Genomic DNA, 26,852 nt, shown 5'->3' on the forward strand with positions numbered 1-26,852 from the left:
TAACTTCTCCATTCAAGACTTCCTTTTCCTCCTCTACCTCCTCCATCAAAGCACTGGATCCCAAAACACTAGTGTCTAGATCACTGTCTTTTTCTTTATCTGCTTTGAACAGACTTTTTCTGGTTTTTATCGGCTTGGACAAAGCCTCCACTGCTTTCCTATTTTCCTTCACTCCTTTCTTAAGCCTCCTCTTCTAACAACACGTATCCCTTTTCTGCCTCTTGCTGAAACATGTCATCAATCAAATCTCCAATATCTTCAGGAAATCCCTCTCCCACGTATGGAGGCGGTGATGCACTTGGAGGTACTATGCATACTGACTGGACATTGTTTTGCTGTCCACTCAAACCCACCATGGCTATAATTTCTGTTTTCAGTCTCAAAGTTTCTTTTAATGCCCGGATCTCCTCCTAGCACTTTGAATGGTCAACCTGACCTCTCTTTTCCCTATTCTTTGTCTGCATCATAATTTTAAATGCAGCTTCAAAGTTCCCTTTCTGCTTTCTTAACCTCTCCTTTTCTTCTTCAGCTTCCTCTTCTATACTCATCCACCTGTACTCATTCTTTCTTTAGCCCCTCTTCTCTCCTTACATTTTCCGGCATCATTTGGACTAGCTCCACACAGACAGCTTTATTCTGTACTTTCAACTGCTCGTTTATTTCCACCAAATGTTTGTTCTGACTTTGCATCCCTTCCTTCTCTTCTCTTAGGGTTTCCATCATGCACATTGATTCACATGCACAAGTGTACAAACCCCAAAGTCAAGCTACTTTAATTCTGTGGCTACTAGGTTTTGATCTTGACTTCCTAAAGATCTGAAACTGCTCCTCCAAGGAGAAAGGAGGATTCTCCACATTAAAAGCCTACATTAAAAGCCCCCATATTTTACCCAAATGTAAACTGCAAGGCCCAAGACAATCCTTGCATCACAGCAGTGTCTATTATTATTAGTACTGCTGCAGCCTCCCTCTGCTAGCGCTTGGCAGGGCAGCTATTGCCGCCACCGCCTCTGGTTTCCCTGCCCCAGACTCTTATTTCTTCCTCTTCCCTGCACACTTGCAGGAAAATCACACACACAACAGAGGAAACTGGCTAGTATTTCTGGAAGAAGAAGGTTAATGTACTCTGTTGAAAGGGCAAAACACCGTGGTTGTGAATGAAGGAACTGGAGATGCTAGTATGTCTGAATGAAGAACATTAATGTGGTCTGTTAAAGGGGCAAAACACTGCCATTGGGGGTTGGGTATGAAGAAATGGGGGATGTGACTGTGAATCACTTAATCAAAGGCTAGTGTTTATGAATGAAAAAGGCATTCTGATGAAGGGGAGAAAAAAGTGAGAAAGGAAGCCTACGTCCAAAAGTGTCCTGGACATGTTTACTTGGAAGCATGTTTCACTCTCCCCAGTAAGAAGTAAGTTTCCAGGAGTCTCTGTGAATGCCCCCCCCTGGTGCATGTTTACTCATAAGTAAGTTTTGTTCCCCAGTAAAAAGTAGATCTAGCTCCCATGCAGTCTCAAGCAGGAGATTTATAAAGTTTGACTGGATCCCATCTTTCCCAATGATGTTTACTTGGAAGTAAATTATCACAGGGGGCAGTGGGACTTAAACTGAAGTAACTGTTATGTTCAGTATTGGGACTGGGAAGGATGAACCGAGGTTTGCTTTTTCTGGAGGATACAAGATGGGGATTCACCCCAATGCTGGATGAAGGGGGAAGGTAAACTACAGGGGCTTAATTCAGCCCTTCCAGTAAACATCCCTGAGCAGGGGAGTGTTCACTGGGGCGGGAAAAAACAACTCTCTCATTCGCTGAGCAGCACCCACGGGGTTGGTGATGTTTTTCATGATGAAATCAGCTTTGGCCTGCGAGTGGCATATGAAACAAGAAAAGCCAGGTTTTAGGTAGTGCGTACTCAACTTTTCTTGCTTCGTGTGCCACTGGTCATCTCTACACCTGCAGTTTATCACACATTCATGATTGGCCACTCACAGAAGTTTGCGGGTCCATTACACTAAATCATAATCCTCCAGTGATTTTCCTGCCATTTCCCCCTGCCTATCCCGTGTTATCCCCAAACAGAAAAATGCAGTATTTTTTCAGCCTGCGCAACAGGAATGCCATGACCTTCCCATCTATTTCTCCCATAGCGTGAAGAAACTGCTGTGCATGCATGGCTGTTGGCGGTTGTTTTGGTTTGTTGGGGGCATGGTCATGATGACGACGGCAGAGATACTGGGGTGATGAGTGTGTTGGTATATCGACCTGGTGGCTTGCTGCCACACCAGCTTGCCACCACACTGGCTTGCTGTGACTAAATGCAGTGCACTGACTTTTGCTTCTGACTTTAGCTGCTCACTCCATAACACAGAATGGCCGTCATGCCAGCATTCCAGCAGTTCTCCAGGAAGCCAGTGCCTGCGGGGGTGGGGTTCAGGCAGTTCAGTGGAGGTTGCTGTCCACCCACATTGCATATCAATCACAACCAAACCACCAGTAACCTGCAAGGGGAGGGAAAGGGGCAGGAACAAGGGAGGAAATTTCACAATGCCCTCTGCGCGTGTAATGCTTTTTGCAGAAAAGTAGCCACCCCACAAAAAGGTAAGGAATGGAATACAATGAGATTGAAACAACTGTGTAAAGGAGCCCAATCTAATCCCACAATGAAACTGGATGGAGAAAGCCCCAGTATTGATGTGGATTTCTCTGCCCGTGTGATGGAGCCCACTGATGGACCAAAGCCGATTTCAGGAAAAAGCAGAGAAAAGCTGAAAATGATCCTCTATGAGTTTCGGTGAAGAGTGGCTCTTGGATGGGTGTTGGAAGAGTAGGAAGAGATGGCGCCCTAGGATTTCTGGAAGACAGAGGATGTAACCGCTATTTGCTACATGATAGAGAAGGATTGGATGAAAAACTGGAAGTTCAGGGATTGCTATTGTCAGTTTGAGATGTTGACAGGTTATTTCTAGGGAAAGTGTCTGCAAATCAGTTAAAGATACAGGATTCATAAATCTAAATTTCATCTTAACATGCGGTGAGTTTTGTCTTGTAACTCGACCTTAACTACTTAGAAGCCCCTTTGATTTCATTGGAGTTTACATCCAAGAAATGATGCAGTCCTGTGTACATTTATTTGAGAGTAATCCCAATTGTACTCAGTGGGACTTACTTCTATAAGTAAAGAGCTTACAATCAGGCTGAAAATGCACCCAAGATTGTAGCATTAGCATGTCTAACTTTCTCGCTTCATATATTTGTGCTAGATCACTTCCTACCAGATGTGCATTATTTGAATCTTAATTTCCTGCCTCTTATCTGATTATTTTATTTTGCTCTTTCATGAGCATTTTTTGTTTTTCCTGTTTTGGTGTTGGTTGAAAGCCTCTCAGTATGTGTATTCCCACTTTCCAGGTCACTAATGAAGATGTTTAAAAAGAATGAATCTAAACACTGATCCCTGTTGTTTCAAACAGCTCCATCCCTCCTGCAGCTTGGTATGCTGCCGTTTCTCATTATCCTTTGTTTATGGTTCTTCAGCCAGCTTTTGACTTCTATGTTCATATCCGAGCCAGTTATAATTACTTTTCTGAGTAGCATGCCATGATATAAATTTTCATCCTGTAAAGCTCTTTCAAACATGCAATGAGACTTTCGAGGTATTGTAGAATTTCTGTTTTAAAGATGTGATGTCCTGGATATTTAAAGGGAGGGGCTCAACATACCATAGCACTTAATTAGGAGAGGATCGACATAGGAATCCATTGCCATTAGGTTCGGTCTTTTTAATTACGAGATGTGTCAGCTTAGTCTTTTTAAAATTGGGGGAGGAGGGCGGGAGAGTCGTTCTTCTTTTATCATAGTGGGTTCTTTAACATCCACGTTGCTTCAAAGCTGGTGGATTGAACCCCACAGGACCAAACAGACTCACTCTCAGGCTGTGGCCTCTCTCTCCTCAGGACGGAAGCAGTAGGTGTTGTGCCAGCTACTTCCTGGCTCCTCCCAGGAAGCACAACCCATGCAGGCCAAATCCAGCAGTTCTTTTGTATTGTTACATGCGTGATAGGGTGTACTTGAGTATCAATTTGAAACAATTGCTGCTTTACCAAACTTAATTGTATGTTTAATGTAGCCTTCCCCAACCTGGTGCCCTCCAGATGTATCGGACTACAACTCGGACTACAGCAGCTTTCAGTGGGAGCTGGAAAAGTTAAGGCATTTTTACTCGCATCATTTGCTTTTGAGGCAAATTTTTAGAAGTGCTTCTTTCTCCTCTTGAAAGCTTGTCACAGAGAGGAAGGCCAGGATCTCTTCTTGATCATCCCAGACTGCAGGAGACGGGATAATGGGCTCAAGTGACAGGAAGCCAGATTCCGGCTGAACATCAGGAAAAACTTCCTGACTGTTAGAGCAATACGACAATGGAACCAATGACCTAGGGAGGTGGTGGGCTCTCCCACACTGGAGGCCTTCAAGATGAGGCTGGACAGCCATCTGTCAGGGATGCTCTGACTTGGATTCCATTATTGAGCAGGGGGTTGGACTCGATGGCCTTGTAGGCCCCTTCCAACCCTACTATTCTATGATTCTATGATCCCCATCATCCCCAGCAAGCATGTTGTAGCCCAACACATCTGGAGGTCATCAGGTTGGGGAAGGGTGATTTAGTGGCTAGTTCTGACTTTGCTGAAACTGGCAGCAACTTTCAGTGGGTGCTGGAAAAGTTGAGGCATTTTTACTCGTATCATTTGCTTTTGAGGCAAATTTTTAGAAATGCTTCTTTCTCCTCTTCCCTTCACTCTTTAGTTTTGCTACATTGAGATTTATTGCTTTCTGTGCTCCATTCTTTTATCATGGAAAAGTACTTTCCTCAGGTTCCAGTTAATCTTTATAGTATGTGGAATTGCTGCCATTTATGCTTACCCAAGTCATAAACCTTATCTGACCTGTATAGACCTGCTGTGTTTCTTTTTCTCATCTGTATAAATCAGGCCAGCTGAATTTGCCAGACATGTTCTCCTGAGCTTTCAAGGAATAAAAGGAAAACGTCTGAATGGCAAAATATTCTGCGTTAGTGTGTTAGATAGATTCACTGAAGATGAGGGTGAGGCTGTTGATGGCTGCACTGGTCCTTGGTTCAAGGAGGGAGGCAATTCATCTTTAGTCACAATTGTCTCCTATAATTCAAAGGGGTCTTTTACCCTTTTCATTTCTCATGGGTGTATATGTATAATATTAACATAACATTGCAAGACATTATTGATTGCACGGTGTCTGGATTCGGAGGAAGCTTGACTTGAGTGCCACTGGCTTCAGAACTGGGGAGCTAAACTAGCCTTGCAATCTTCCTTCCTATTGCCAAGCATGTTTTGTATTTAAAAAATGATGGGCTAAACACGTTACCCTTTCTTACACATTGTGATAGGAGGATCTTTGCACACAAGATGTGCTAGAGTATCCTACAAATGGGAGTTAACAAAACTTTATGAGAGAGATATGAAGATTAAGCTGATCTCCTCTCAAAGAGGTGCCTGTGGAACACAATATTGAGCCGTCACTTGCATTCTAGTCAGGTGTCAGATCCCTGAAAGGCCAAAGGACCCACAGTTGACATTAGTTCTGCCTCTTCTGCTGTTAACAAAACTTGGTGGGCTGTATATCAGTGAGTGATGTTTCTTCTGTCATCGGAACATACGAGTGCAGTGCGGCCTTCCCAGTTTCTGTCGGAAGAGTTCTCTATTTAAACAGTGGGTCAGCAAATCCCTCTATTAAGACTGGATTAACTGTACTTTCCTTCAGTGGGAAACTGCTACTTGAGGATCAAATCGGTTCTTCAAGAGACAAGCAAAGAAACTGCATCCATTTGCTACAGAAGTTCATTCATGGAAAGGGTATCCTTCAGATCAGAGAGCAACCTCCTCCTAACTAACCTATACATGGAAATGCAGTCATTCTCAGCTATTAAGCTTGTTAGATGAAGCAGTTCTTCAAGGAAGGTAGACCAGTAAGTAATATCTAGCTGTAATGACGATTGATTGATAGTGCCTTTGGAGAGAAAGGGGGGAGGGAAACAGAATCTGCTATAACACAAGAGTTGGAATGGTGGTGAAACATCTTCTCCCTTACTTTATAGGCAGAGATGAGCAAAAGGTAGATCAGGGCTGGATCTACACTTACTGCCTTTTTTCGCTTCCAATGAGGTTCACCGCCCACCTTTCACACTATGCAGTAGCCGCCTCGAACTGGAACCGGAATTTCCCACTTCCATGCTTCCGCTTTCAATACCCTAATGTCCCAGTATTTCCCCTTAATGTGCTCTGATTTTCCGCCTTCGCTACCATATCCAGTTGTAGTCCCCTCCCTCGCCTGTCCATATGTGGCGGTGTTTGTATTTCCCTCCTGTCCAGTCACAGCTCTTGACGGCCCCATGTCTTCTTCTGGCCACCGATCGCATAGCTTCCTCAGCAGCCCCCGTTTCCTCAGCAACAAGCAAAGGGCTGGATGTGCGCGCGCTTGTCTGATCTCGGATGCTAAGTGGGGTCAGCTCTGGTCAGTAGTTGGATGGGCGACCGCCTGGGAATCAGGCTTCCTGCATTGAGCAGGGGGTTGTTGTATCCCTTCAAATGAGACTAAGTTTTGCCCCCTCCTATCCTCCGCTCAGGATGTTTTTTTTTAATTAAGGCGTTATCCTCGCAGAATTGGGGCTTTTCCGCAATGTTTTTTTCCTAATTGAGGCATGATCTTCGAAGCTTCAGAGTTGTGAAGCTTCGAAGATCATTCCTCAATTAGAAAAAAAAAATCGCGGAGAAGCCCCGATTTTGCGAGGATAACGCCTTAATTTTAAAAAACACACACATACAGAGCGGGGGATAGGAGGGGGTAAAACTTAGTCTCATTTGAAGGGATACAACAACCCCCTGCTCAGTGCAGGAAGCCTGATTCCCAGGCGGTCGCCCATCCAAGCACTGACCGGAACTGACCCCGCTTAGCTTCCGAGATCAGACAAGCCCGCGCAGGAAAACAGCACAGTGCTCGAGTGTGAACCAAGCTTGCGCATTTGATGAAGCATTGCAATGGGGAAAATGGGTGAGTGTGAATAATCACGTTTTAATGCGAGAGCGTTTAACCCAACGGGGCACCGAATTCATTGCGATGGTGGGCGCAATGTAGATCAGCCCCAGGATGTACTGGTAGATCTCTGAGTGATTTGCAGGAAATTGGCAAGGATTTCTGACTACCAATTGTCTAATAGCAACAACTAAAAAGTCCCCCCCCCCCTAAATTAGGTTGCCTAAAAAGAACGCTTGGGGGAAAATCAGGACTGGATTTTTGTGTGAAAGAACTTGTGAGCTTGGTTCTGGTACTGATGACAAATTCCTGGGCTGAGCATGTGCTCAGGGGCACCTTGTTCCTTAATTTTTAGCATGTGTCCATCCACATGAGCCATTATTTTGCACCTGGTGGACTTCAGGGTTCTAGGGAAAAAAACAAAATAGATCCTGATGTCTGCCTGCCACTGCTCTAAGGAAAGTTAAATTATTCTGAGACAACAGTTAAGTAAATTGCCTGGTCCTCTGCCAACATGAAAGTTGCTAGTAAAATGTTTCACCCTCAGAAAAGCGATACTATGGCTATTCCTGATTTAGAGTCTGCAGCAGCGCAAATAGCACCGGACACGGTTATCAGAAGAGTATTTCATCCCCTTAATCGTTGGTTTGCTCACCCAATGGGCAGGTGGCCTTACTTCCGGCTCATATCCGGATCTCCTCAGCTGACCGGGGCTAGAACACGAGACAGCAAGAGGGTCATATTCAAAGGCATGGCTCCTGTCCTGGCTCTCTAAAACACTTGAGTAGTCTGTCACACATGCCCTATTTTTAAAGATTGAACTTGCATGGAATTTGCACTTGCATGGAATTTGACTTCACTCGATCTATCTGTACCTACTTTCTCATTTCTACTCTCCCTTGATATAACCATTTATCTCCAGGGAAAACACTGACTATATCCTCTGTTTCATCTAGGATATCATGATAAATCTATGAGCATGCTAGTGTGAGAATATAAAGAAAATAAATAAATACATAAATAGCATGCTGGGTATGGAGCCGCTACATTGCGAAATGGAAATGATGACATTTGCACTGTGGGTTTGGGGATGGGACTTCTTTACTTGTGGTTCTGTGCAATATCTTCCAGTCTGGAGGAGGACGATAAGAGTAAATCTTACTTCCAGTCCCTTATGTCTTGGGAATCTAAGTGATAGGGTATGTATATGAGACAGTGACCTGATCTGCATGCCACAGAGGCAATTTCTGGGTTGTTTCAACTCAGGAATTGTGGGGACAAGCAGAGTGCGCAAACTGCATGCTTGTCATTTGAGCTTTTAATTAACAACTCATTAACATCCCAGTCCTGTGTTGTTTCATAACATGTGAACCCAGAAATTCTGGGTTATTTATAGGTTAAACAACCCAGAGTTAATCCAACAATTGCCTATGCTTCGTTGTTAGGTAACTCTGGGTTTTTTAACCTGTAGTTTCCAGGTTTGCATGTCATGAAACAATCCAGGAACATTCCTGGGTTGTTAATTAAAAGTGGCAATGATGAGCTTGCGCACTCTACTAATTCCTACAATCCTTGTGTTAAACAACCCAGGAATCACTATGGTGATATGCAAATTGGGTCAGTATGTGGTGTATATGGAAAGATACTTGCAGTGTCACTTTGCACTGTCTGTATAGTGTATATGTCTCTTCCTTGTCTTATCCCTAAGGCATACTGATTCTTTTCTTCCTGCAGGTGCAGCTAGCAGCAGCACAGAATGTTCCTGTGGGCGCAACCACTTCACCTGTGCAGTCAGTGCCTTCGGTGAATGCACTTGCATCCCTGCTCAGTGGCAGTGTGACGGTGACAATGACTGTGGGGACCATAGCGATGAAGATGGCTGCAGTAAGAAAACAGTCCATTACTAAGAGGGAGGGATTATGGCTGAAGAAGCACCACGTGATTTGATGCTATAGTGCTTGGTGCTATACAAGACACAGACCACTTTTTGCTCCCATAGTAGCTTAGGGCTGTGAAACTAGGAGTTTCTTCTCATCTTATATAATCCAACACAGGCAGTGACATGTTTCTAATTTGAGATGCGTTGAAACATATCCATTCCCAAAGGATTTTCTTTGTTGGCATTCTTAGAAGGTAGTTGTTGTTAGAGGTTGCGGCTTGTTTAATTAGTTTTTGTGGCCCATGATTTAATAAATGACAACAAAATAGTGTTTACAATTGTGTGTGTATGTGTCCCTGAAAGGAGCCACAGGACTTGCCTCCACTGTTCCCCTTTGCTGTAGCTTTTTCAGCCTGAGGGTCAAATTGCAAAATGGGAAAGGACTTGGGAGTCACATTCCATCTGTGGGTGGGCCAAATGTGATTATTACCATTTTAAGCCTGATCAAAAGTAAGCAGGACAAGCCTCTGCATGTCTACTCAGAAGTAAGCAGGTCTCCTGTCTTCAGAATGCACACCTCAGTTCTGTGCAGCAGCACAATTCTTTACAAGGCATTTAAAGGTTAATTGCTTTAAATACCCTTTTATCTCCTCTGGGCTGGAGGTTTTCCATCTCTGCTATAGACGCTATGTTTTGATGGTGCCTGACTCTGACATCATCCGGGATCTCTGTTTACTTGTTGACCAGCCCAATTGTTGGCAAAGCTGGTGGAGGAGGCGGGTGGGCATGGCTGACAGACAACAATAAGGGCACCTTTAAATGGACACAGTGAGCAAGAAGGAGGAAGGTGGGGAGAAAGAGAGAGGGCAGGATGGAGACTCACGGAGGAAGTGGGACGTAGCATTTGGAGGCTGAAGGAAAGTCAAGAAGGATACAGGGCAGAGGAGGAAAGTGGGCGAAAGGGGAAACTTACCTGAAGGTGGAGAACTGGCCAGAAGCAATTGACAAGGAGGGGTGGTAGAGTTTTGTCTAGACTCAGGAAGTCTGAGATAGCAAGGACAACTACAACAGGAGCAAGGGGAAGAGAGAGCACTGAGACAGTGGGGTTGGGTGGAGACAACCCTTTTTGAGGGGGAGACACTGCTCCCATATCCTTGGTGGATGCCTGTGATAGGGTCACCCATCATTGCTGTCCAGGTGGAAGAGACCACTTCCAGATTCTCCCAGAGGAGAGAGGGCTTGGGAGAGGCAAGTGCTTCCTGTGGGGACAAGCCCATCTGGACTTTGGGCAGTGTGCTGCAGGCTGGCACCCCTTGAATAGTCGTGAGTGACAAAGGTTGAACCCTAGGAGAAGGTGATGTCTGACAGGAGAAGTCCTGGGAGATGAAGCCAAGAACAAGGAGTCTGAGAAGGAGCAGTGGCTGGCTACTTGGGGACTTCCCTTAAGAGGGGGCAAGAACTTGCCTCCAAGCTCACGAGGGGCACTAGGTGGGGCTGCATGCTTTAAAGAGCCCAGCCAAGGACTATGACAGAACCAGTGATCCAACTGGGGAGGCTTCAGTACAGATAACCATTTTCAAACTTATTTGAGTCATGCGTTGATTCATGGACTATATAGATGAGTGAATGTTTGGTGTGCCTCTACCAGGTAACAAGACTCTCACTCCTCAACTTCAGCTTCTCTTTGTGTTCTCTGTGCAACCTCACATATTGGGTTCTGCACCTGTGCAGGGCAACAATGAGAAACGTACAAAGCTAGGCAGTGAAACACTTTGATGGGAGATCTCCACCCTGCCAGCCTTCAGGATGCATTCTCTCGGGGTCTTGGCTCCTGCCTTCCCAATCAGCTCCTTTCTGATTGCCACACTGGTAGCATCTTTGGAGTGTTCTCCTCCAGTTAACACCTACACAGTCTTTTCTGTCTTTTATTCTTTCCTACCTCCACTTCCTTCAAGTTTTTCTCTTTTTTTTTTTTTGTCTTTTTTCTGTTTAACCTTTGTAAACCATCCAGAGAGCTTTGGCTATTGGGTGGTATAGAAGTGAAATAAATAAATAAACAAACAAACAAAATAAACAAACCTCTCCCTTGGGTCTTGTCAGCACCAGCCAAGTGCCTATGACACAATGAGCACTGTTCAAAAAGTGTGCTGGCTGGCAACTAGAGTCCTTGTGGAGTTTGAATCTCCAGTGGCTTATAGCAGACACATTCCACCAAAAATAAGGTATGCAAATATATATAATACTCTTAAACTTGATAACATGTAAGCTGGATGACTTAAGAACAGCATGGGAAAATGATGTGCAGTGCACTATATCAATTTATAAGTGGAAGAAATTTATGTTTAAATTTATTTCTGCTACTGTGAGGGAGAGCATGTTAAAACTGGCACATGCATGGCACCTTAATCCTTTAAAACCACTGAGGACTGATAAAAGTATCCCCCACCACCAATTGCTTGGAAAGGCTGAGGGGGTGTGGGCTGTCTTGATCACATGTGGTGGTCATGTGTGCAAGTACCTTACTGGCGAAAAAACCTTCAAAGAAATAGGATTGATCATTGGTCTGTTTATTTTTTTCTTTAAATGTATAACTCTGGAATGCTTAATAAAAATATAAGCTCCCCACATCAGACGGCCTCAACTTTTGCTTGTTCTGAATAGGGGAAGGGTGCATAGTGGACACTCGCCCTTGTTACTCAAAATTCATAAAACAGGCCCACTGAAATACGTCTGCTTGTCTTTGAGCATTGTTGTGGGCCCCCCCTGATGGCTGCAGAAGCCCAGGCCCTTTGAAGCCTCTCTGAATTGTTCACAGTTTTGGCTCTGCTGGCCATGCTACTGTGCAGCTACCTTGGTCTCACCAACCATGCTACAAGCTCCCAGGCCAGTCGCAGCTTCCATGGCAGCTACTCTTGGCCATGCAGTGAGTACACCCACCTTTGAAACTAGCCTGCCAGTGACTTGGGCATTCCTCTCTTGCTGTGCTGCCCCCAATGTTCGGCTGCTCCTGAAAGGGAGTGGGTGGAGGTGTGAGATTTTGGGTGCTGCTTTTCTCTGTCACTCATGCAACTATTTCTGTTGCATTTTTGTGGGCTTGTCTGACAGCTGCTCTCACCACCCCTATAAGCTATGCACGTATACATATCTTTCAACCCAAAAATATGAAATGAGAAGATCATATAGACACCTTAGGATGTGGGCAAATGTTCACCATGTCATGTTAAACTGAAGAACAACCAAGAGGGGAAGGAAGCTTTTCCTTCAAATGTCTCATTTTTTGTTTTGTAAAAATATACACAAGCAACTACCCCCCAAAATAACCTCATATCCACTGAGCAAGCATGCTTTCTAAAACAGGAGTTAAACAATGGGACAAGCTGCCTAAAAAGGTGTCTGTCAAAATCCATAACGTTAAATGACTCATGTATTTTAAGTGCCTAGTAATGATTCTTAATGCATACTACTTATTTCAGTGTTGAATTTTAGCAGAGCAGAAAAAGGGCAGAACCTTCCCCAAAGAACTCTAGTTCTTATTCATTACAGATCACAATCCCTGGATCTGCACTTCTAATAACAAATTCTCTACATTCCCAAGAATTTTCATCACAATAACTGCAGAACAAAACTGGGGTGCTCCCCATTGTTTTGTCATTAATAACCAGCTATACAAAGAGATGAAATCCCAAGGTGAAAATACAGTTTGTTCACCTGAATAAAGAAACCGCAGATTCTGAAATAAGGAACAGTGACCTTCAAAGTGTAGAATGCAACCAGCATTCACTTTTTAAAGTATGTCTGTGTTTCCTTTAAATAATAAAAAAATGACTACATCTTCCTTGTTTATAATATATATGTTTCATGCAGGCTTGAAAATTCCCCAGGTTTTGTGTGTGTGTGTGTGTGTGTGTGTGTGTGAAAGAGAGAGAGAGAGTAAACAGGACAATAGAAGCTGCAAAACAGCAGTGGCTATAGTCACCTATTTCAATGTGTGATGCTGTCATAAGAACGTAAGAAGAGCTATGCTGCATCAGACTATGGGCCATCTAGTCCAGCATTCTGTTCACACAGTGGCCAACCAGCTGCCCACAGGAAACCTACAAGCAGGACTTGAAGGCAACAGCACCCTCCTACCTGTGTTCCCCAGCAACTGGTGTACATAGGTATACTACCTCTGATACTGGAGGTAGCATAGAGCCATCAGGACCAGTAGCCATTAATAGCCTCTCCTCCACTAATTTATCCAATTCCCTTTTAAAGCCATCCAAATTGGTGGCCATCACTACATCTTGTGGTAGTGAGTTCCATAGTTTAACTATCACTTCATTCATCTTGAGCACAGTTCCCTCTCAGAGCTAGTGGGGCTACATTAACAGAGATAGGGCAGTATTCAAGTCAGCACTAGTGCTAACATAAATTACATTGCACTAGCTGAAGTGGTTTCTAATGCAACACCAGTAGTGTTAGCTGGTGTGACTGGTATTCCTGGAAAACCTGTAATACCAGCTAAGACTTGGACACTGCCAATAGCTACAACCTAGTTTTGTACTCTTGGCTGTTAGGATGTTGTTGTTGTTTTTCTACTAGTAGTACTACTACTACAGTTCTGCCATATATTTGGGAAGATTTAGACTAGACTGTCACTTTTAGTAGTATGGGGAAACCATGCTAACTGAACAGACAAGCCTGAACTTCATGGGGCAGACACTTCTTCAGATAGAAAAAGGAAAGAATATGGAAGAGCTTGGTGGAAGATCTAGGGTTCAGATCGGGTTACAACAATTGCAAACAAGCAAAATAGAATATCTTTTTCCAGAAGAGATGAAAAGCAAAAATGAACAAAAGTAAAAGACTTAATTCAAAACTTAAGTAAGAGGAGACAAAAATGTGAATTCCTTTAATTTCTTTATACCTTATTCCCTGTAATCCTGCTGATCTTGCCAATACTCCTCACCTGACCCCCAGTGCAGCTTTATGCTCCTAAGATGTTTTCTCAGTTTCTCAAATTGCACTCCTCAATTTCTAGTCATGGCTCAAATAATTGTTTTACTTTTGGGCAGGGAGATAAAAAAAATAAGTGGTTTGGTTCTGAAGGGGCAAGCACTGTCTTATATGCAAAGGTTGTTAGGGGGGGAATGGTGCTTTGAAGGGAGGAGGAAAAGAGGGGGCAAAGAATTTGCATTGTAGAGGATGTATAACTAGCTGGATATGGTCAAATGGTGGACAGGGACCGTGTAGGAATGAACTGAGCAGATATGGTTCTAATGTCTGAATGGGAGATGCACATCAGGACAGGGTATTATCATTGTTTTGTGTCAGGTGCAAACCTAAAATCATTGTCAGATATCTGACAGTGCCACTAATTTTTCACTCTTGGTAACAGCCTAGGATGTCCTTTGCTGTGTGTCTCGTGGAGTCTGTTCAAGTGTTATGATGTGGGATTCTCCTAGCTTTGGTTTTTTAATGAATCTTGTATGCTGCTTGGCCACAGGGTTTGGGAGGGGTCATGGCTCAGTTGTAGACCATATGCTTTGCATGCAGAAGATCCTAGGTTCAATCTCCAGGTAGGGCAAGAAAACCTCCTGCTTGAAACCCTGTAGAGCTGGTGCCAGTCAGTGTGGACAGTACTGGGCTAGATTGACCTGTGGTCTGACACAGTATAAGGCAGTTTCCTGTGTTCCTATGATTGTTTAAAAATGCCATACAAAGCTGTTGATGACTCTCTGGGAAGAGTTTAAAACCAGACATGACTGAGAGCAATGAACTCGGATGTGCCAATACAGAAACTACAGAAGAAGAGGTATTCATATAGGGCTTTTCTACATGAGGCATTTATTGTGTGCTCGTCATTCCTACTCACAGTTCATTATGGGTTCTTTAGACAACATCATGACTCTCCAGTTTCGCTTGTTTTTAAACAGCACTTTCAATGAGTTTTTTTTAGAGCAGGGAAAGTTCAGTATTTAATTGTAAAAGTGAATGAAAAGGCTTTTTTTTTTAATCTGTGGTAGTCTGCTATGCCACAGTGCCATCTAGAGGTTTCTGTAGCAGAAAAGCAGGAAAGGAAACACTCTTCATGTAGTCTTAGGATCTCAATTCTGTGATGAAACTGAAACTAGATACAGAGGATTACAGCCTCATGTAGAAAAGCTTATTAAGGTGGGAAATAATTTTACACAAGAAGTCTTTGCAGTTGATGGGTTTGTAGCAGCCAGTGCAGCTCTAACAAAGCTCAAGAATCTGTTATGGCAGCAAGCCATTTCCAAACATTCTAGTGAGGAGATTTTAATATTAATATTTTTGCAAGCTTTCTCCATATAAAACAGAACAACTTTAAAAATATAACAAACCCTGCTTTTCACAGCGGGTGAGATATGAGGTGTTACAAGTGACAGATAATGAAGGCAAAAAGACAATCGATAGGGTTTAAAGTATGAGAGAGGTTATTATGGGGAAACACTGCCTGTGTGAGAGATTCCCTCCCAAAATCTGAGTGAGCAATAACTGGTTGAGTACAAGGACATATTTATTGACATTAGAAAGAAATTACTTTGTTTATACTTCCTCTAGCCCCAGTATCACTAATTAGATGTTTTTGTCGCATGATCCCTAAGAGCCCCAGGTAGAAACATAATTTCCCCCAGCTCCTCTCTGCTAAATGTTTCTGTATTTAGGGTGGAAAGAGAGTTTGCGGGTGGCAAAAAAAGAAGCAGATGAAGATTTGGGCTTAAAATTTGGTTACTATTAATTATTTACAACTAAAAAATGATTAACTGAGGGTCAGTGAGTATGGGGGTGGTGGGTGGAAGAAGGCCATTCCTCTGTCATAGAATCATAGAATCATAGAATAGTAGGGTTGGAAGGGGCCTACAAGGCCATCGAGTCCAACCCCCTGCTCAATGCAGGAATCCAAGTCAGAGCATCCCTGACAAATGGCTGTCCAGCCTCGTCTTGAAGGCCTCCAGTGTGGGAGAGCCCACCACCTCCCCAGGTAATTGGTTCCATTGCCGTATTGCTCTGACACTCAGGAAGTTTTTCCTGATGTTCAGTCGGAATCTGGCTTCCTGTAACTTGAGCCCATTATTCCGTGTCCTGCACTCTGGGATGATCAAGAAGAGATCCTGGCCTTCTTCTCTGTGACAACCTTTCAAGTACTTGAAGAGTGCTATCATATCTCCCCTCAGTCTTCTCTTCTCAAGGCTAAACATGCCCAGTTCTTTCAGTCTCTCTTCATAGGGCTTTGTTTCCAGTCCCCTGATCATCTTTGTTGCCCTCCTTTGAACCCTCTCCAGCTTGTCTGCATCCTTCTTAAAGTGTGGTGCCCAGAACTGGACACAGTACTCCAGATGAGGCCTAACCAGTGCTGAGTAGAGGGGAACTAGTACTTCCCTGGATTTGGAAGCGATGCTTCTATGAATGCATCCCAAAAGAGCATTTGCCTTTTTTGCAGCCACATCACATTGTTGGCTCATATTCAGCTTGTGATCGACGACAATTCCAAGATCCTTCTCGCTCGTAGTGTGGTTGAGCCACGTATCCCCCATCTTGTAACTGTGCATTTGGTTTCTTTTTCCTAGGTGCAGAACTTGGCATTTGTCCCTATTAAATGCCATTCTGTTGTTTTCTGCCCAGCACTCCAGTCTATCCAGATCACTTTGAATTTTGTTTCTGTCTTCCAAAGTATTAGCTATCCCTCCCAATTTTGTGTCATCTGCAAATTTGATCAGCATTCCCTGCACCTCCTCCTCCAAGTCATTAATAAAAATATTGAAGAGCACTGGGCCCAGGACTGAGCCCTGCGGTACCCCACTCGTTACCTCTCCCCAGCTTGAGAAGGTCCCATTGATAAGCACTCTTTGAGTCCGATTCTGTAGCCAACTGTGGATCCACATGATCGTTGTTTCATCTAGCCCACTTCGAGCTAGTTTGCTCATCAGGATATCATGGGGCACTTTGTTGAAAGCTTTGCTGAAGTCGAGGTATATGATGTCTACAGCATTCCCACGGTCTACAAGGGAGGTGACTTGATCAAAAAATGAGATCAGATTTGTCTGGCAGGACTTGTTTTTGACAAATCCATGTTGGCTTCGAGTAATCACGGCATTGTTGTCAAGGTGCTCCCAGATGGATTGCTTTATGATCTGCTCCAGAATTTTCCCAGGGATTGATGTCAGACTGACTGGTCTGTAGTTCCCAGGTTCCTCCTTTTTACCCTTTTTGAAGATAGGGACAACGTTAGCCCTCCTCCAGTCATCTGGCACTTCCCCGGTCCTCCATGATTTCTCAAAGAGAATAGACAGCGGTTCTGAGAGATCTTCTGCCAGTTCCTTTATGACTCTAGGATGCAGTTCATCTGGCCCTGGAGATTTGAACTCATTCAAAGTAATGAGGTGTTCCTTGACCATATGCCTGTCGATCTCAGGCTGCAATCCTGCCCCTTCGGCCTGTACTTCGCCTTTGCCAGGGGGGTCATAGACCCTCTTTTGGGAGAAGACTGAGCCAAAGTAGGAATTGAGCACCTCTGCCTTTTCTTTGTCCTCTGTTATCATTTTGCCATCCTTATTTAATAGCTGAACAACCATTTCTTTCCTCTGCCTTTCTAGTTATCTTTCCCCTGAGGAAACGGCCTGGTTATCCCGCCAAAAATGTCCCTCGAGTGCCGTGATCAAGCCTGAGCTTTCTGACCCTGGGCAGACTTGTGCCTAGCCATATACTTAAACTAAGAGCAGGTCCTTTCTTCAGCAGCTGTCCTGATCTGCTGGGTGGTCCTACCCCACCATCCCACATGGCCACTGATTACAGTTGCATCCCCCAGTCTTGGTGGAGGGTCCCCTTTTCCTTTTTCTAAGAGCATTAGGACAGGTGCATAATTTTACAAACTATGTGCCTTCTCTCTCTCTCCCCCGCCCCCCGCTTACTGACCCACCTGCCATGGGAAGGGGTCAGCTCATTTCGATAATTAACTGAAATTCCAGTGGCTGGATGTTCAGGAGTCCTGTCCGGGATGGGATCTGGCAATTCCGCCATCCACTGTAGAGAATAGTAATAGTACAGTGAGCAACAACTAGTATATGTCAGTTAAAGCTTTAGACCTTTTTTGCAGAGATCCCCTGACAATTGTAGAATGAGCTTATCGATTTCCTGGTTTACTCACCTTGTCTTTGTTCCAAGCTGTTGCTCTCATTTTGCTTCCTTCCCTGACAGATTGCCTTTCTTGAGGTCTTTTTCCCCTTATTATTTGACTTCATTGTTTCAGAGTTTCTGAGTGTGTGGCTTCCAAGGATCATCTCATGTCTTGGGACAGCGTTAGATTTATCACTGAGGCAACAGCACAGATTTGGTTTCGATTTATAAGCGGCAGGGTTTTCTTCTTACCTGGCTATTGGAAAGGTACCTTCACTCTCTGTGCTCAACACCCTACTGTGATGTTTGCTTCATCCCTTTCATCATGTTTCCAGGCTCAACTCCTGTCATAATAATAGTAATGTCCACTCTGGGAACAGTTAATGTGAGATTTATTTCAGTTTGGTAGAGTCTGCTTTCTGGGTTGTCTTGCACCTGGTGCCTACAGCAGCTCAACTGCTGGATGCTTGTCCCTAACTGGAGTAGAAGTGCAGAGAGTTGATCTTTGCCTCCATAGGATATGCCATTTTCTGAAAGTTTGGCTACACCCCTTCTTAGTTCACTGTTAACCATTGCTAGCATTATTTTTTATTCCGGGGTTGGATCACAACTAAAGGCCAGTTTTTGACTCTGAGATGTACTTACATAATTATATGTATTTATTCCTTTCTTCCATGATGGAATTCAAAGTGGTGTACATATGGTTCCAAGGTGGTCACCTGTACAGGCAGTGATCAGACCCAGATCTGTTCTGCTTCAGCAAGGTTACTGCATTTAGACCATGCCTTATTTAGGGCCAAAACAGACATTACTTTAAATCCATATCTAGTAGCTACGTCGCTCTTCATTTTTACTCTAGAGTAGGTATGGGGATTCCGATCAGGACTATAGCATGGGGAATAGAGGGGCTTTTAAGATCCTGATTTTGGGGGGGGGGGGTTACATCTACTCTAAAGTAAACATGAAAAAAAGAAGTAGCTGCTAGATATGGCTGTAAAGTAATGTGTGTTTTGGACCTGAGACCATTAACTTGCATGATCCATATAGGTGTAGCAAAATGAACTCGTGCATACTTTATATCTGACAGTGCACATGCTTTTTCCTCCATGGAGATTATCCCCTTGTGGCAAATATGTCACAAATGGCTTTGTCCTAAAGGACGTTTTGTTGGGAGGGAGGAGAACTTAGCACACTTCGACTGAATTTAGTATATTTAGCTTGGTACATAAAGTCATAGTTGTTCTGGCCTAAATGTCAGCCTTGATAATGAAGTATTTTAGGACGCTGCAGGTGCTGCTTTTCTCCGCACCCATCCTCATGTAGGAATCCTTCATGGAACTTATACTAAGTAATGGGATTCCTGACTGCCTTTTAAAACTGCCTTGCTTTTTAGGCCAGGAACGAATGCTAGCTTGGTACAGTTTCTCCATTGTGCAAATGGACACTTTGACACATGAAGAATTATCAAGTGCAACTCCCCCCACCCACTTTTTTTTTTTTAAATAAAGGTTTAGAAAAACTAACCTTTGGAAGTCTGCAAAGCTCCTATTAATGCTGCCCCTGTAAAAAGGGAAAGGGAGTACAGTTCATCTTTTATAATGGACTTTGGTTATTGTTGGTTGTTAATGTGTATGCAAGTTTTTGTTTTGTTTTGCATGATTGAATGAAATGGGATATAATTAAGAATATGGCATGTCAGAGGTGGCTGCTCTTACTGTTTTGCTGTGATCCTAGCTATTGTATTGTACATGGTACTGCATTGTGAAAGAACATTTTGTAGTTGGATGTAGAAGACAAGGGCCCCTGGGTCTCCTGATTTCTCCACATGACTAGGTTAAAAGCTCTCTCCTAGTCTTCCATTACATCAGCAATGGGCAACTTCTGGCCCTCCAGATATTTTGGCTTACAACTTCCAGCATCCCGCCCTGGCTAAGGGTCTTCATCAAGTAACACTTCATATGCCATATGTGCACAGTATTATCATTTGTATCTAGATTTTTGCAAAGCTTTTGAGCTTGTGTTTTTACATTTCCAGATGGTGAAGTGTGCATGCCTTCTCTGAATTCTTCTGACAAAGACTCCCTTATCTCTCCATCCCCCCATTGCCTTCAAAAGAGCACTTCTGATTATTTAAATAAATGCTTTAAAAAGATTTAATCTTGCAGGATCTGAAAAGACCACACATTTATTTACTATGGTCTTTTGCAGCAGTCATTCACTTCTCCCCACAGGGGGAAGTGGGGGGGGTATCGTGGGGGGGGGGAGTGCACAAGCCTGAGATCTACTCCCAGTCTTTCTCCAAGCACAATCATAGAGAAAAATAACACCTGAAGATACCCAGTATCACAGTGTAAATGCAAATGCCTAAGGTACACTGGTGGTGTTCAGTCTGATTACTACTGGCGTTTGGTTGGGCCTCTGAACTTAGTGAGGCTTCCTCATAGAAGACATTCACATCTGAAGACAGAGGGGCTGTCTTCATGAGCATTTTAGTGTGAAGTTAGAGCAGTTTGAGTTCCTTCACAATAGATGACATCGTCACTAATCCACTGCCAACTAGCTGCTTCCCTCTTGAAAAGCTGCATTTTCTGAAACTCTTTTACTCCAACCTCTTTACCGAAAGTGGCTTCCTGGCAGAACAGCAGCAACAAGCCATGTCTCTCCCCCCCCCCCCCCCCCGGACTAAATCCTGGGTGGCCCTCTGTGACATGGCAGTGACATGGTCAAGGAGGTGGGATGCCCCATTCCCTCTTGTTTCCTTAATGGAAATAGTTTTTCCCATTGAGAAATTCCCCAGGAGCACAGTAGCGACCCCTCACGTTACCACAGTAGTGGGGACATTCAATCACCTTAGCTAGCCTGCTTTTAATCTTTAACATATCCCCCCTTCTGTGCATGTTTACTCAGAAGTAAGAAATAAATCTCACTTCCCTGCAGCGAAAGGGTTAAAGGCTAATTTTAGTAACTCACCCTAAAGCGCTCTTTTGCTTCTCTGTTGCTCTCTTAAATTGCTATTGTGATGTTGTGTATCTTTGATGTTCTGTAGTTTCTCTGTTGTTATATGAAGTCCCTTCTCTGCTGTATTGCTTTATCTCAGTAATGATCTTTCAGATTTATTGGAACTTCTCATTGTGAGCAGGGAGAGGGAGAAAGGGAGGGTTGGAAGGGGGGGCTGGAAGCAATGGGGGAAAATGGGGTGGGAGCAATAACTCTACAGCAGATTGCTGGGGTACAGCGAAATTGGAGTTTTGGGGAGCTCTCAGGAGCCTTCAGTTGCTGCATGAGAGAACTGGGGATTTTGGATTCTTCAGGAAAATTTACACACACAGGAAAAGTTAGTTGCTCTCTATTTATACTGTAGTAGGAGTGGGGAGCCTGGATAGGGGTGGGAAACAAGCATCTGTCATTGGTTGAGCAGCCCTTCCAGTTGGATGACATTCAGTTCTATTCCCCCCACCCCACCCGAAAGTATGTTTCTTTCAATCCCTGAAAACCAAAGTTTAAAGGTACACTACACTAGGCTTATCTTGCTTGGTGTGTCCCTGATGGACCAGAGCCGATTCCATGAAAATCTGGGTAATACTGCAACGTGCTTCTCATTCTGTTGTCGTGAAGACCCCCCCCCCATCTTCACTTTTTTTTAAAGTGTACAAATTGTGCAGAGTTTGTACAGAGGCTCCTGTTCTTGTATGACCCTGGGACTCATCTTGCTGAACAGATACTGGCTGTTCAGGCACGTGCCCCAAGTCTGTCCTTGAGCATAGTTACCGAGGCCCCAGTCCATACCTGGCCTGGAGCATTCAGAGGATAGTGAAGCTCAGTTTAGCCTAGCCTTTCCCATGTTGGCCGGGAATTATGGGAGTAGTAGTCCAACACATGTGGACTACCAGGTTGGGGAAGGCTGTTTTAGATGTTTGCTAATGTGCCTAGATCCCTGGTAATTGCACTGAAACTCTGACTTTGATTTATTTGTATTTTTATTGGCTAGAACTTGTGCGTTTTACAACTGCTATTTGGTCAGGCACCCCCTTGTAATCACCCCAATTTTATGTAATCTGGGACCTCCAAAGGAAGGAAGGAAGGAAGGAAGGAAGGAAGGAGTTTGTTTTCATATCGATTACCTCTCTTTCCAGGCCTGCTGGGTGAGTTTGTAAATGGTGAAAATTAAATGTGAGTTCCGTAAAGGCCTAGACTAGTACAGGCCTAACCTGGTGTCGAAGTATCATTGCGGGGGGTGGGATGCTTTTTCTCTTAGAGGGTTGATTTTTCTTCCATGAAAATGTAATCTTTTTAGACTCTGTAAATTAAAATGCTGGTGCCTTAGCTGGAGGCATTGTCTAGCATGACATTATTAGTTTTACACTGTCTTTATTTAATGTGGTAAGTCTAGCTTACTTCACATGTAAAGAAAAATACGTATTGAGTTTTAGTTTTGGTATGTTCTCTTTTGGGACTCAACAGATGGCACTTGTGGTTTGTGTGTACGTGTATGTGTATGTATGTGTTGTCTGGCATGGTTCGTGCTTTTAAAAGCACTTCAAATATGCATGCACTTTGGGTTTCTGGTTGTCTCTGGGCTGGAAAGGATAGAGACTCAAGTGTGTTCTACCTATTATACTTTTCTTGAACTCAAGGAAAATGTTCAGTGGCGGTAAAATCAGGTAGACAACAAACAGATTGAAGCCTGTATGAATGAATGCAGTTTCCTCCCTAGTGAGAGATTGGAAGTGAGCACTGTGGTTGTTACCCCACTCCTCTTCCTAATGTGGAGAAGTGATCACCTGAACTGACAGATGAGAATTGTTAGTTCAGTTATAGCTCACCCACCCCACCCGGAAGTATGTTCCTTTCAATCGCTGAAAACCAGATTTTAAAGGTACACTACATTCAGCTTATCTTGGACCGACCAAAGCTGATTCAATGAAAAACCGGGTAATACTCCAATGCGCTTTTCATTCCATTGTCATGAAGCTCCCCCCAAGAGAATCTCAAACTCAAAAAGGAATCTATAGTATAGGAGACTATATAATCTATACTATAGAAAAGCTTCCAAAATAAAAGTAGATGGAGCTTGATAGAAGCATTGGGGTGGTGAGACACAATTCTGGGCTTAAGCTTCCCTGTATTTAATTAAAAATGGGGCAGGGGGGTTATTAGCTTCTTCGCCATAAAATTCCAGGGTGACATATGATAAAACTAAGAATTAAAAAAACATGTCTGTTAATAACAAAACCGCCCCATATCAGTTGTGCAAAGGAGCACTGCATTGCTGGACATCTGCAAAGAGATGAAGCAGTTTCTGGTAGCAGCAAACCAAAGTGCCTTCCACTTGAATGGACAGCATCTGCATTTGCTTAGTAACTTCCCATTAGTGGTACTAGAACGTCAAGTATGCCTGGCAGCTGGCTAGAAAGTGTTGTTTATTGTGGTTTACTAATGCATGACGTCACTAGGCTTTTCCATGCTTTTAAAAAGGCTAGTTTGGGAACCGCTGCTTGCTATTACCGTAGTGTGAAGTGTTGTGTCGCTACACACTAGGGATGGCATAGGCACAAGCCAGTCAGTGCTTCTCACCCTCATGTAGCTATATTGTATACACTTGGGATCACAGCATATAAGCAATTTCCCAGCAACTACATTTAGTTAGTTGAGTTCTAGAAACCGCAGCCCTGCCCCTACAAGGTATGCAAGTATTGAGGAATATCTTCTGGATCCTACATAAGAAGGTGAAAACTCTTCTGCAGTCCCAATATAAAAATTACATTGGCCTTAATCCACCATTGCATGCACAAAGTAATAGGCTGCTGTGCACATTCCCTTTAGCTGAAAAGTACCATTTAGTCAGATGGCAGGAGATAACTACATTCATTTATATTTATGTATTTATGTATCCTGCTTTTCTTTCTAAATAAACTCAAAGCAGCTAGCATACATTATTAAAAAACAATAAAACATAAAATACAATCAATATTTAAACAAAACCAATATTTACTGTTTAAACATTAACCTGTTACCGGGGGCAGGGGGGGAGAGAAGGCCTTAGTTCAGTTCCCTTCCCAAACAGATGAACAGCATTATTGCTAAGATTCTTGAGGCGCATTAAAGACTAACAAAGTCATAACGGCATAAGACTTAATGGACCAGAGTCTGCTTCATCAGATGCATAGAATGTCATCCTGAGTTGTCAGGTATATGTACACATAGATGTAGGGAGAACGGGGGCAGGCAGGCGGAATGCTAGCAGTGATTTCAGGGGGAATGAAATGCAAGAAATACAGACAGTGATAATTATGTTAAGCTTAGATGTATGTAACATAATTACAGTTGCCATTCACAATGGATGAGTTTGCATGATCATGAAGAGAAAATAAACCACAGTGGCGTACTTTCCCTTCCCATGTGTGCAAGTCACAAGCTGCATAATTAGAATAATTACCCTCACCAGGCACAGGTTGTCATGACAACTGAACCCAGCAAGGGTGGGTGGCTGGGGTGGTTTACAAGCCACCCTGAAACCTATGGCTTGTTTTAGGGTTTCAGGGTGGTTTGTAAACCACCCCAGCCAGCCACCCTCGTTCGGTTCAGATGTCATAATAACCCACAGCCAGTGAGAATAATTATGCTAATGAGGTGGCTTGCAACCAGCACACGTGAGGAGGGAAAATAAGCCACCGTGGCTTATTTCCCCTCTGTGATTGTGCAAACCTACCCAGTGTATTGATCAACATCCTGGCATCAATAAGTTAATTAACACCTGTAGTGTGATAGAAACACATAATCTCGATTCAAGCCACAGGTGACAGAACTGAACTTTTAAACAAGTGATAATTCAGCAGTTTTAAGATGGATTTTCTCTTTGATGTTTTGCAAGAGTCTTTGTTCTTTTTTGCTGCGGCAGGCTAACATGACTTCTCCTCTGGAAAGTGTTATTCCTGTGGGGGTGGATGAGATGGGGGCTTTTTGGTGAAAGGAAAGGTGAGTGCAGAATACCCATTTCTATGAGGGGTTCATCATGTAGTTAAGGATACATGCACAGATGCCTGTTTTCACATACACAGGGACCTAGCTGGAATCGTTTTTCAATTTTGAGTCCTAAGAACATAGGAAGAGCGATGCTGGATCAGACCAAGGTGTTTCCCATAGTGACCAACCAGATGCCTATGAGAAGCCCACAAGTAGGACATGAATGCAATAGCACCCTCCTGCTTGTGTTCCCCAGCAACTGGTATACAGGGGTATACTGCCTCTGATAGTGGAAGTAATATATAGCCATCATTACTAGTAGCCATTTTCCTCCAGCCCCCTGATCATTTTGGTTGCCTCTTTCTGCACCTTTTCCAGCTGTACAATATCCTGTTTCAGGTGTGACAACCAGAACTGTACATAACATTCCAAGTGCGGTTGAACCATAGATTTATATAGAGACATGATATTGGCAGTTTTCCTCCCAATCTCTTTCATAATGATCCTCAATATGGAATTTGCCCTTTTCACAGCAGCTGCACACTGGGTTGACACTTTCATTAAACTATCCACCACGATCCCAAGATCCCTGTCCTGGTCATTCACTGCCTGCTGAATCCTGAGTTAAGCAGATTTCAGCTCAATAGGACAAAAGTGCACATGCACACACACAGATGGTAGAGAAACGTATCAGTAGATTGGTTAAAACAAACAAACCGCACAGAGTCCTGTGCCACCTTGAATAGTAATTAATTCACTGCAGCATAAGCTTTCATGAACTAGACATTGTAGCTTATACCACAATAAATCTGTTAGTTTTAAGGTGCCCTAGGATACTGTTATGTTTGCTATCAGGCTAAGATGACTACTGCTTGGAGTCAAGAAACAAGAATCATAGAATCATAGAATAGTAGGGTTGGAAGGGGCCTACAAGGCCATCGAGTCCAACCCCCTGCTCAATGCAGGAATCCAAGTCAGAGCATCCCCGACAAATGGCTGTCCAGCCTCGTCTTGAAGGCCTCCAGTGTGGGAGAGCCCACCACCTCCCCAGGTCATTGGTTCCATTGTCGTATTGCTCTGACACTCAGGAAGTTTTTCCTGATGTTCAGCCGGAATCTGGCTTCCTGTAACTTGAGCCCATTATTCCATGTCCTGCACTCTGGGATGATCAAGAAGAGATCCTGGCCTTCTTCTCTGTGACAACCTTTCAAGTACTTGAAGAGTGCTATCATATCTCCCCTCAGTCTTCTCTTCTCAAGGCTAAACATGCCCAGTTCTTTCAGTCTCTCTTCATAGGGCTTTGTTTCCAGTCCCCTGATCATCTTTGTTGCCCTCCTCTGAACCCTCTCCAGTTTGTCTGCATCCTTCTTAAAGTGTGGTGCCCAGAACTGGACACAGTACTCCAGATGAGGCCTAACCAGTGCTGAGTAGAGGTGTACGAGTACTTCCCTGGATTTGGAAGCGATGCTTCTATGAATGCATCCCAAAAGAGCATTTGCCTTTTTTGCAGCCACATCACATTGTTGGCTCATATTCAGCTTGTGATCGACAACAATTCCAAGATCCTTCTCGCTCATAGTGTGGTTGAGCCACGTATCCCCCATCTTGTAACTGTGCATTTGGTTTCTTTTTCCTAGGTGCAGAACTTGGCATTTGTCCCTATTAAATGCCATTCTGTTGTTTTCTGCCCAGCGCTCCAGTCTATCCAGATCACTTTGAATTTTGTTTCTGTCTTCCAAAGTATTAGCTATCCCACCCAATTTTGTGTCATCTGCAAATTTGATCAGCATTCCCTGCACCTCCTCCTCCAAGTCATTAATAAAAA

The 26,852-nt window shown here is 43.7% G+C and overlaps 1 protein-coding gene across 1 annotated transcript in view; it reads left to right on the forward strand.

Annotated features, from left to right (window-relative positions):
* Nucleotides 1–26,852, forward strand: part of LRP4 (LDL receptor related protein 4) — a 154,534-nt gene that overhangs the window by 62,838 nt on the left and 64,844 nt on the right. Inside the window, exon 2 of the mRNA XM_084849984.1 lies at nucleotides 8,800–8,949. Coding sequence (XP_084706110.1) covers nucleotides 8,800–8,949 — 150 coding nt within the window. The remainder of the gene's footprint in view (nucleotides 1–8,799; nucleotides 8,950–26,852) is intronic.

This window comes from Heloderma suspectum, chromosome 1 (genome assembly GCF_057233095.1).
Source record: "Heloderma suspectum isolate Gila_16-S chromosome 1, 16-S_ref, whole genome shotgun sequence".
NCBI classification, from domain to species: Eukaryota; Metazoa; Chordata; class Lepidosauria; order Squamata; family Helodermatidae; genus Heloderma; species Heloderma suspectum.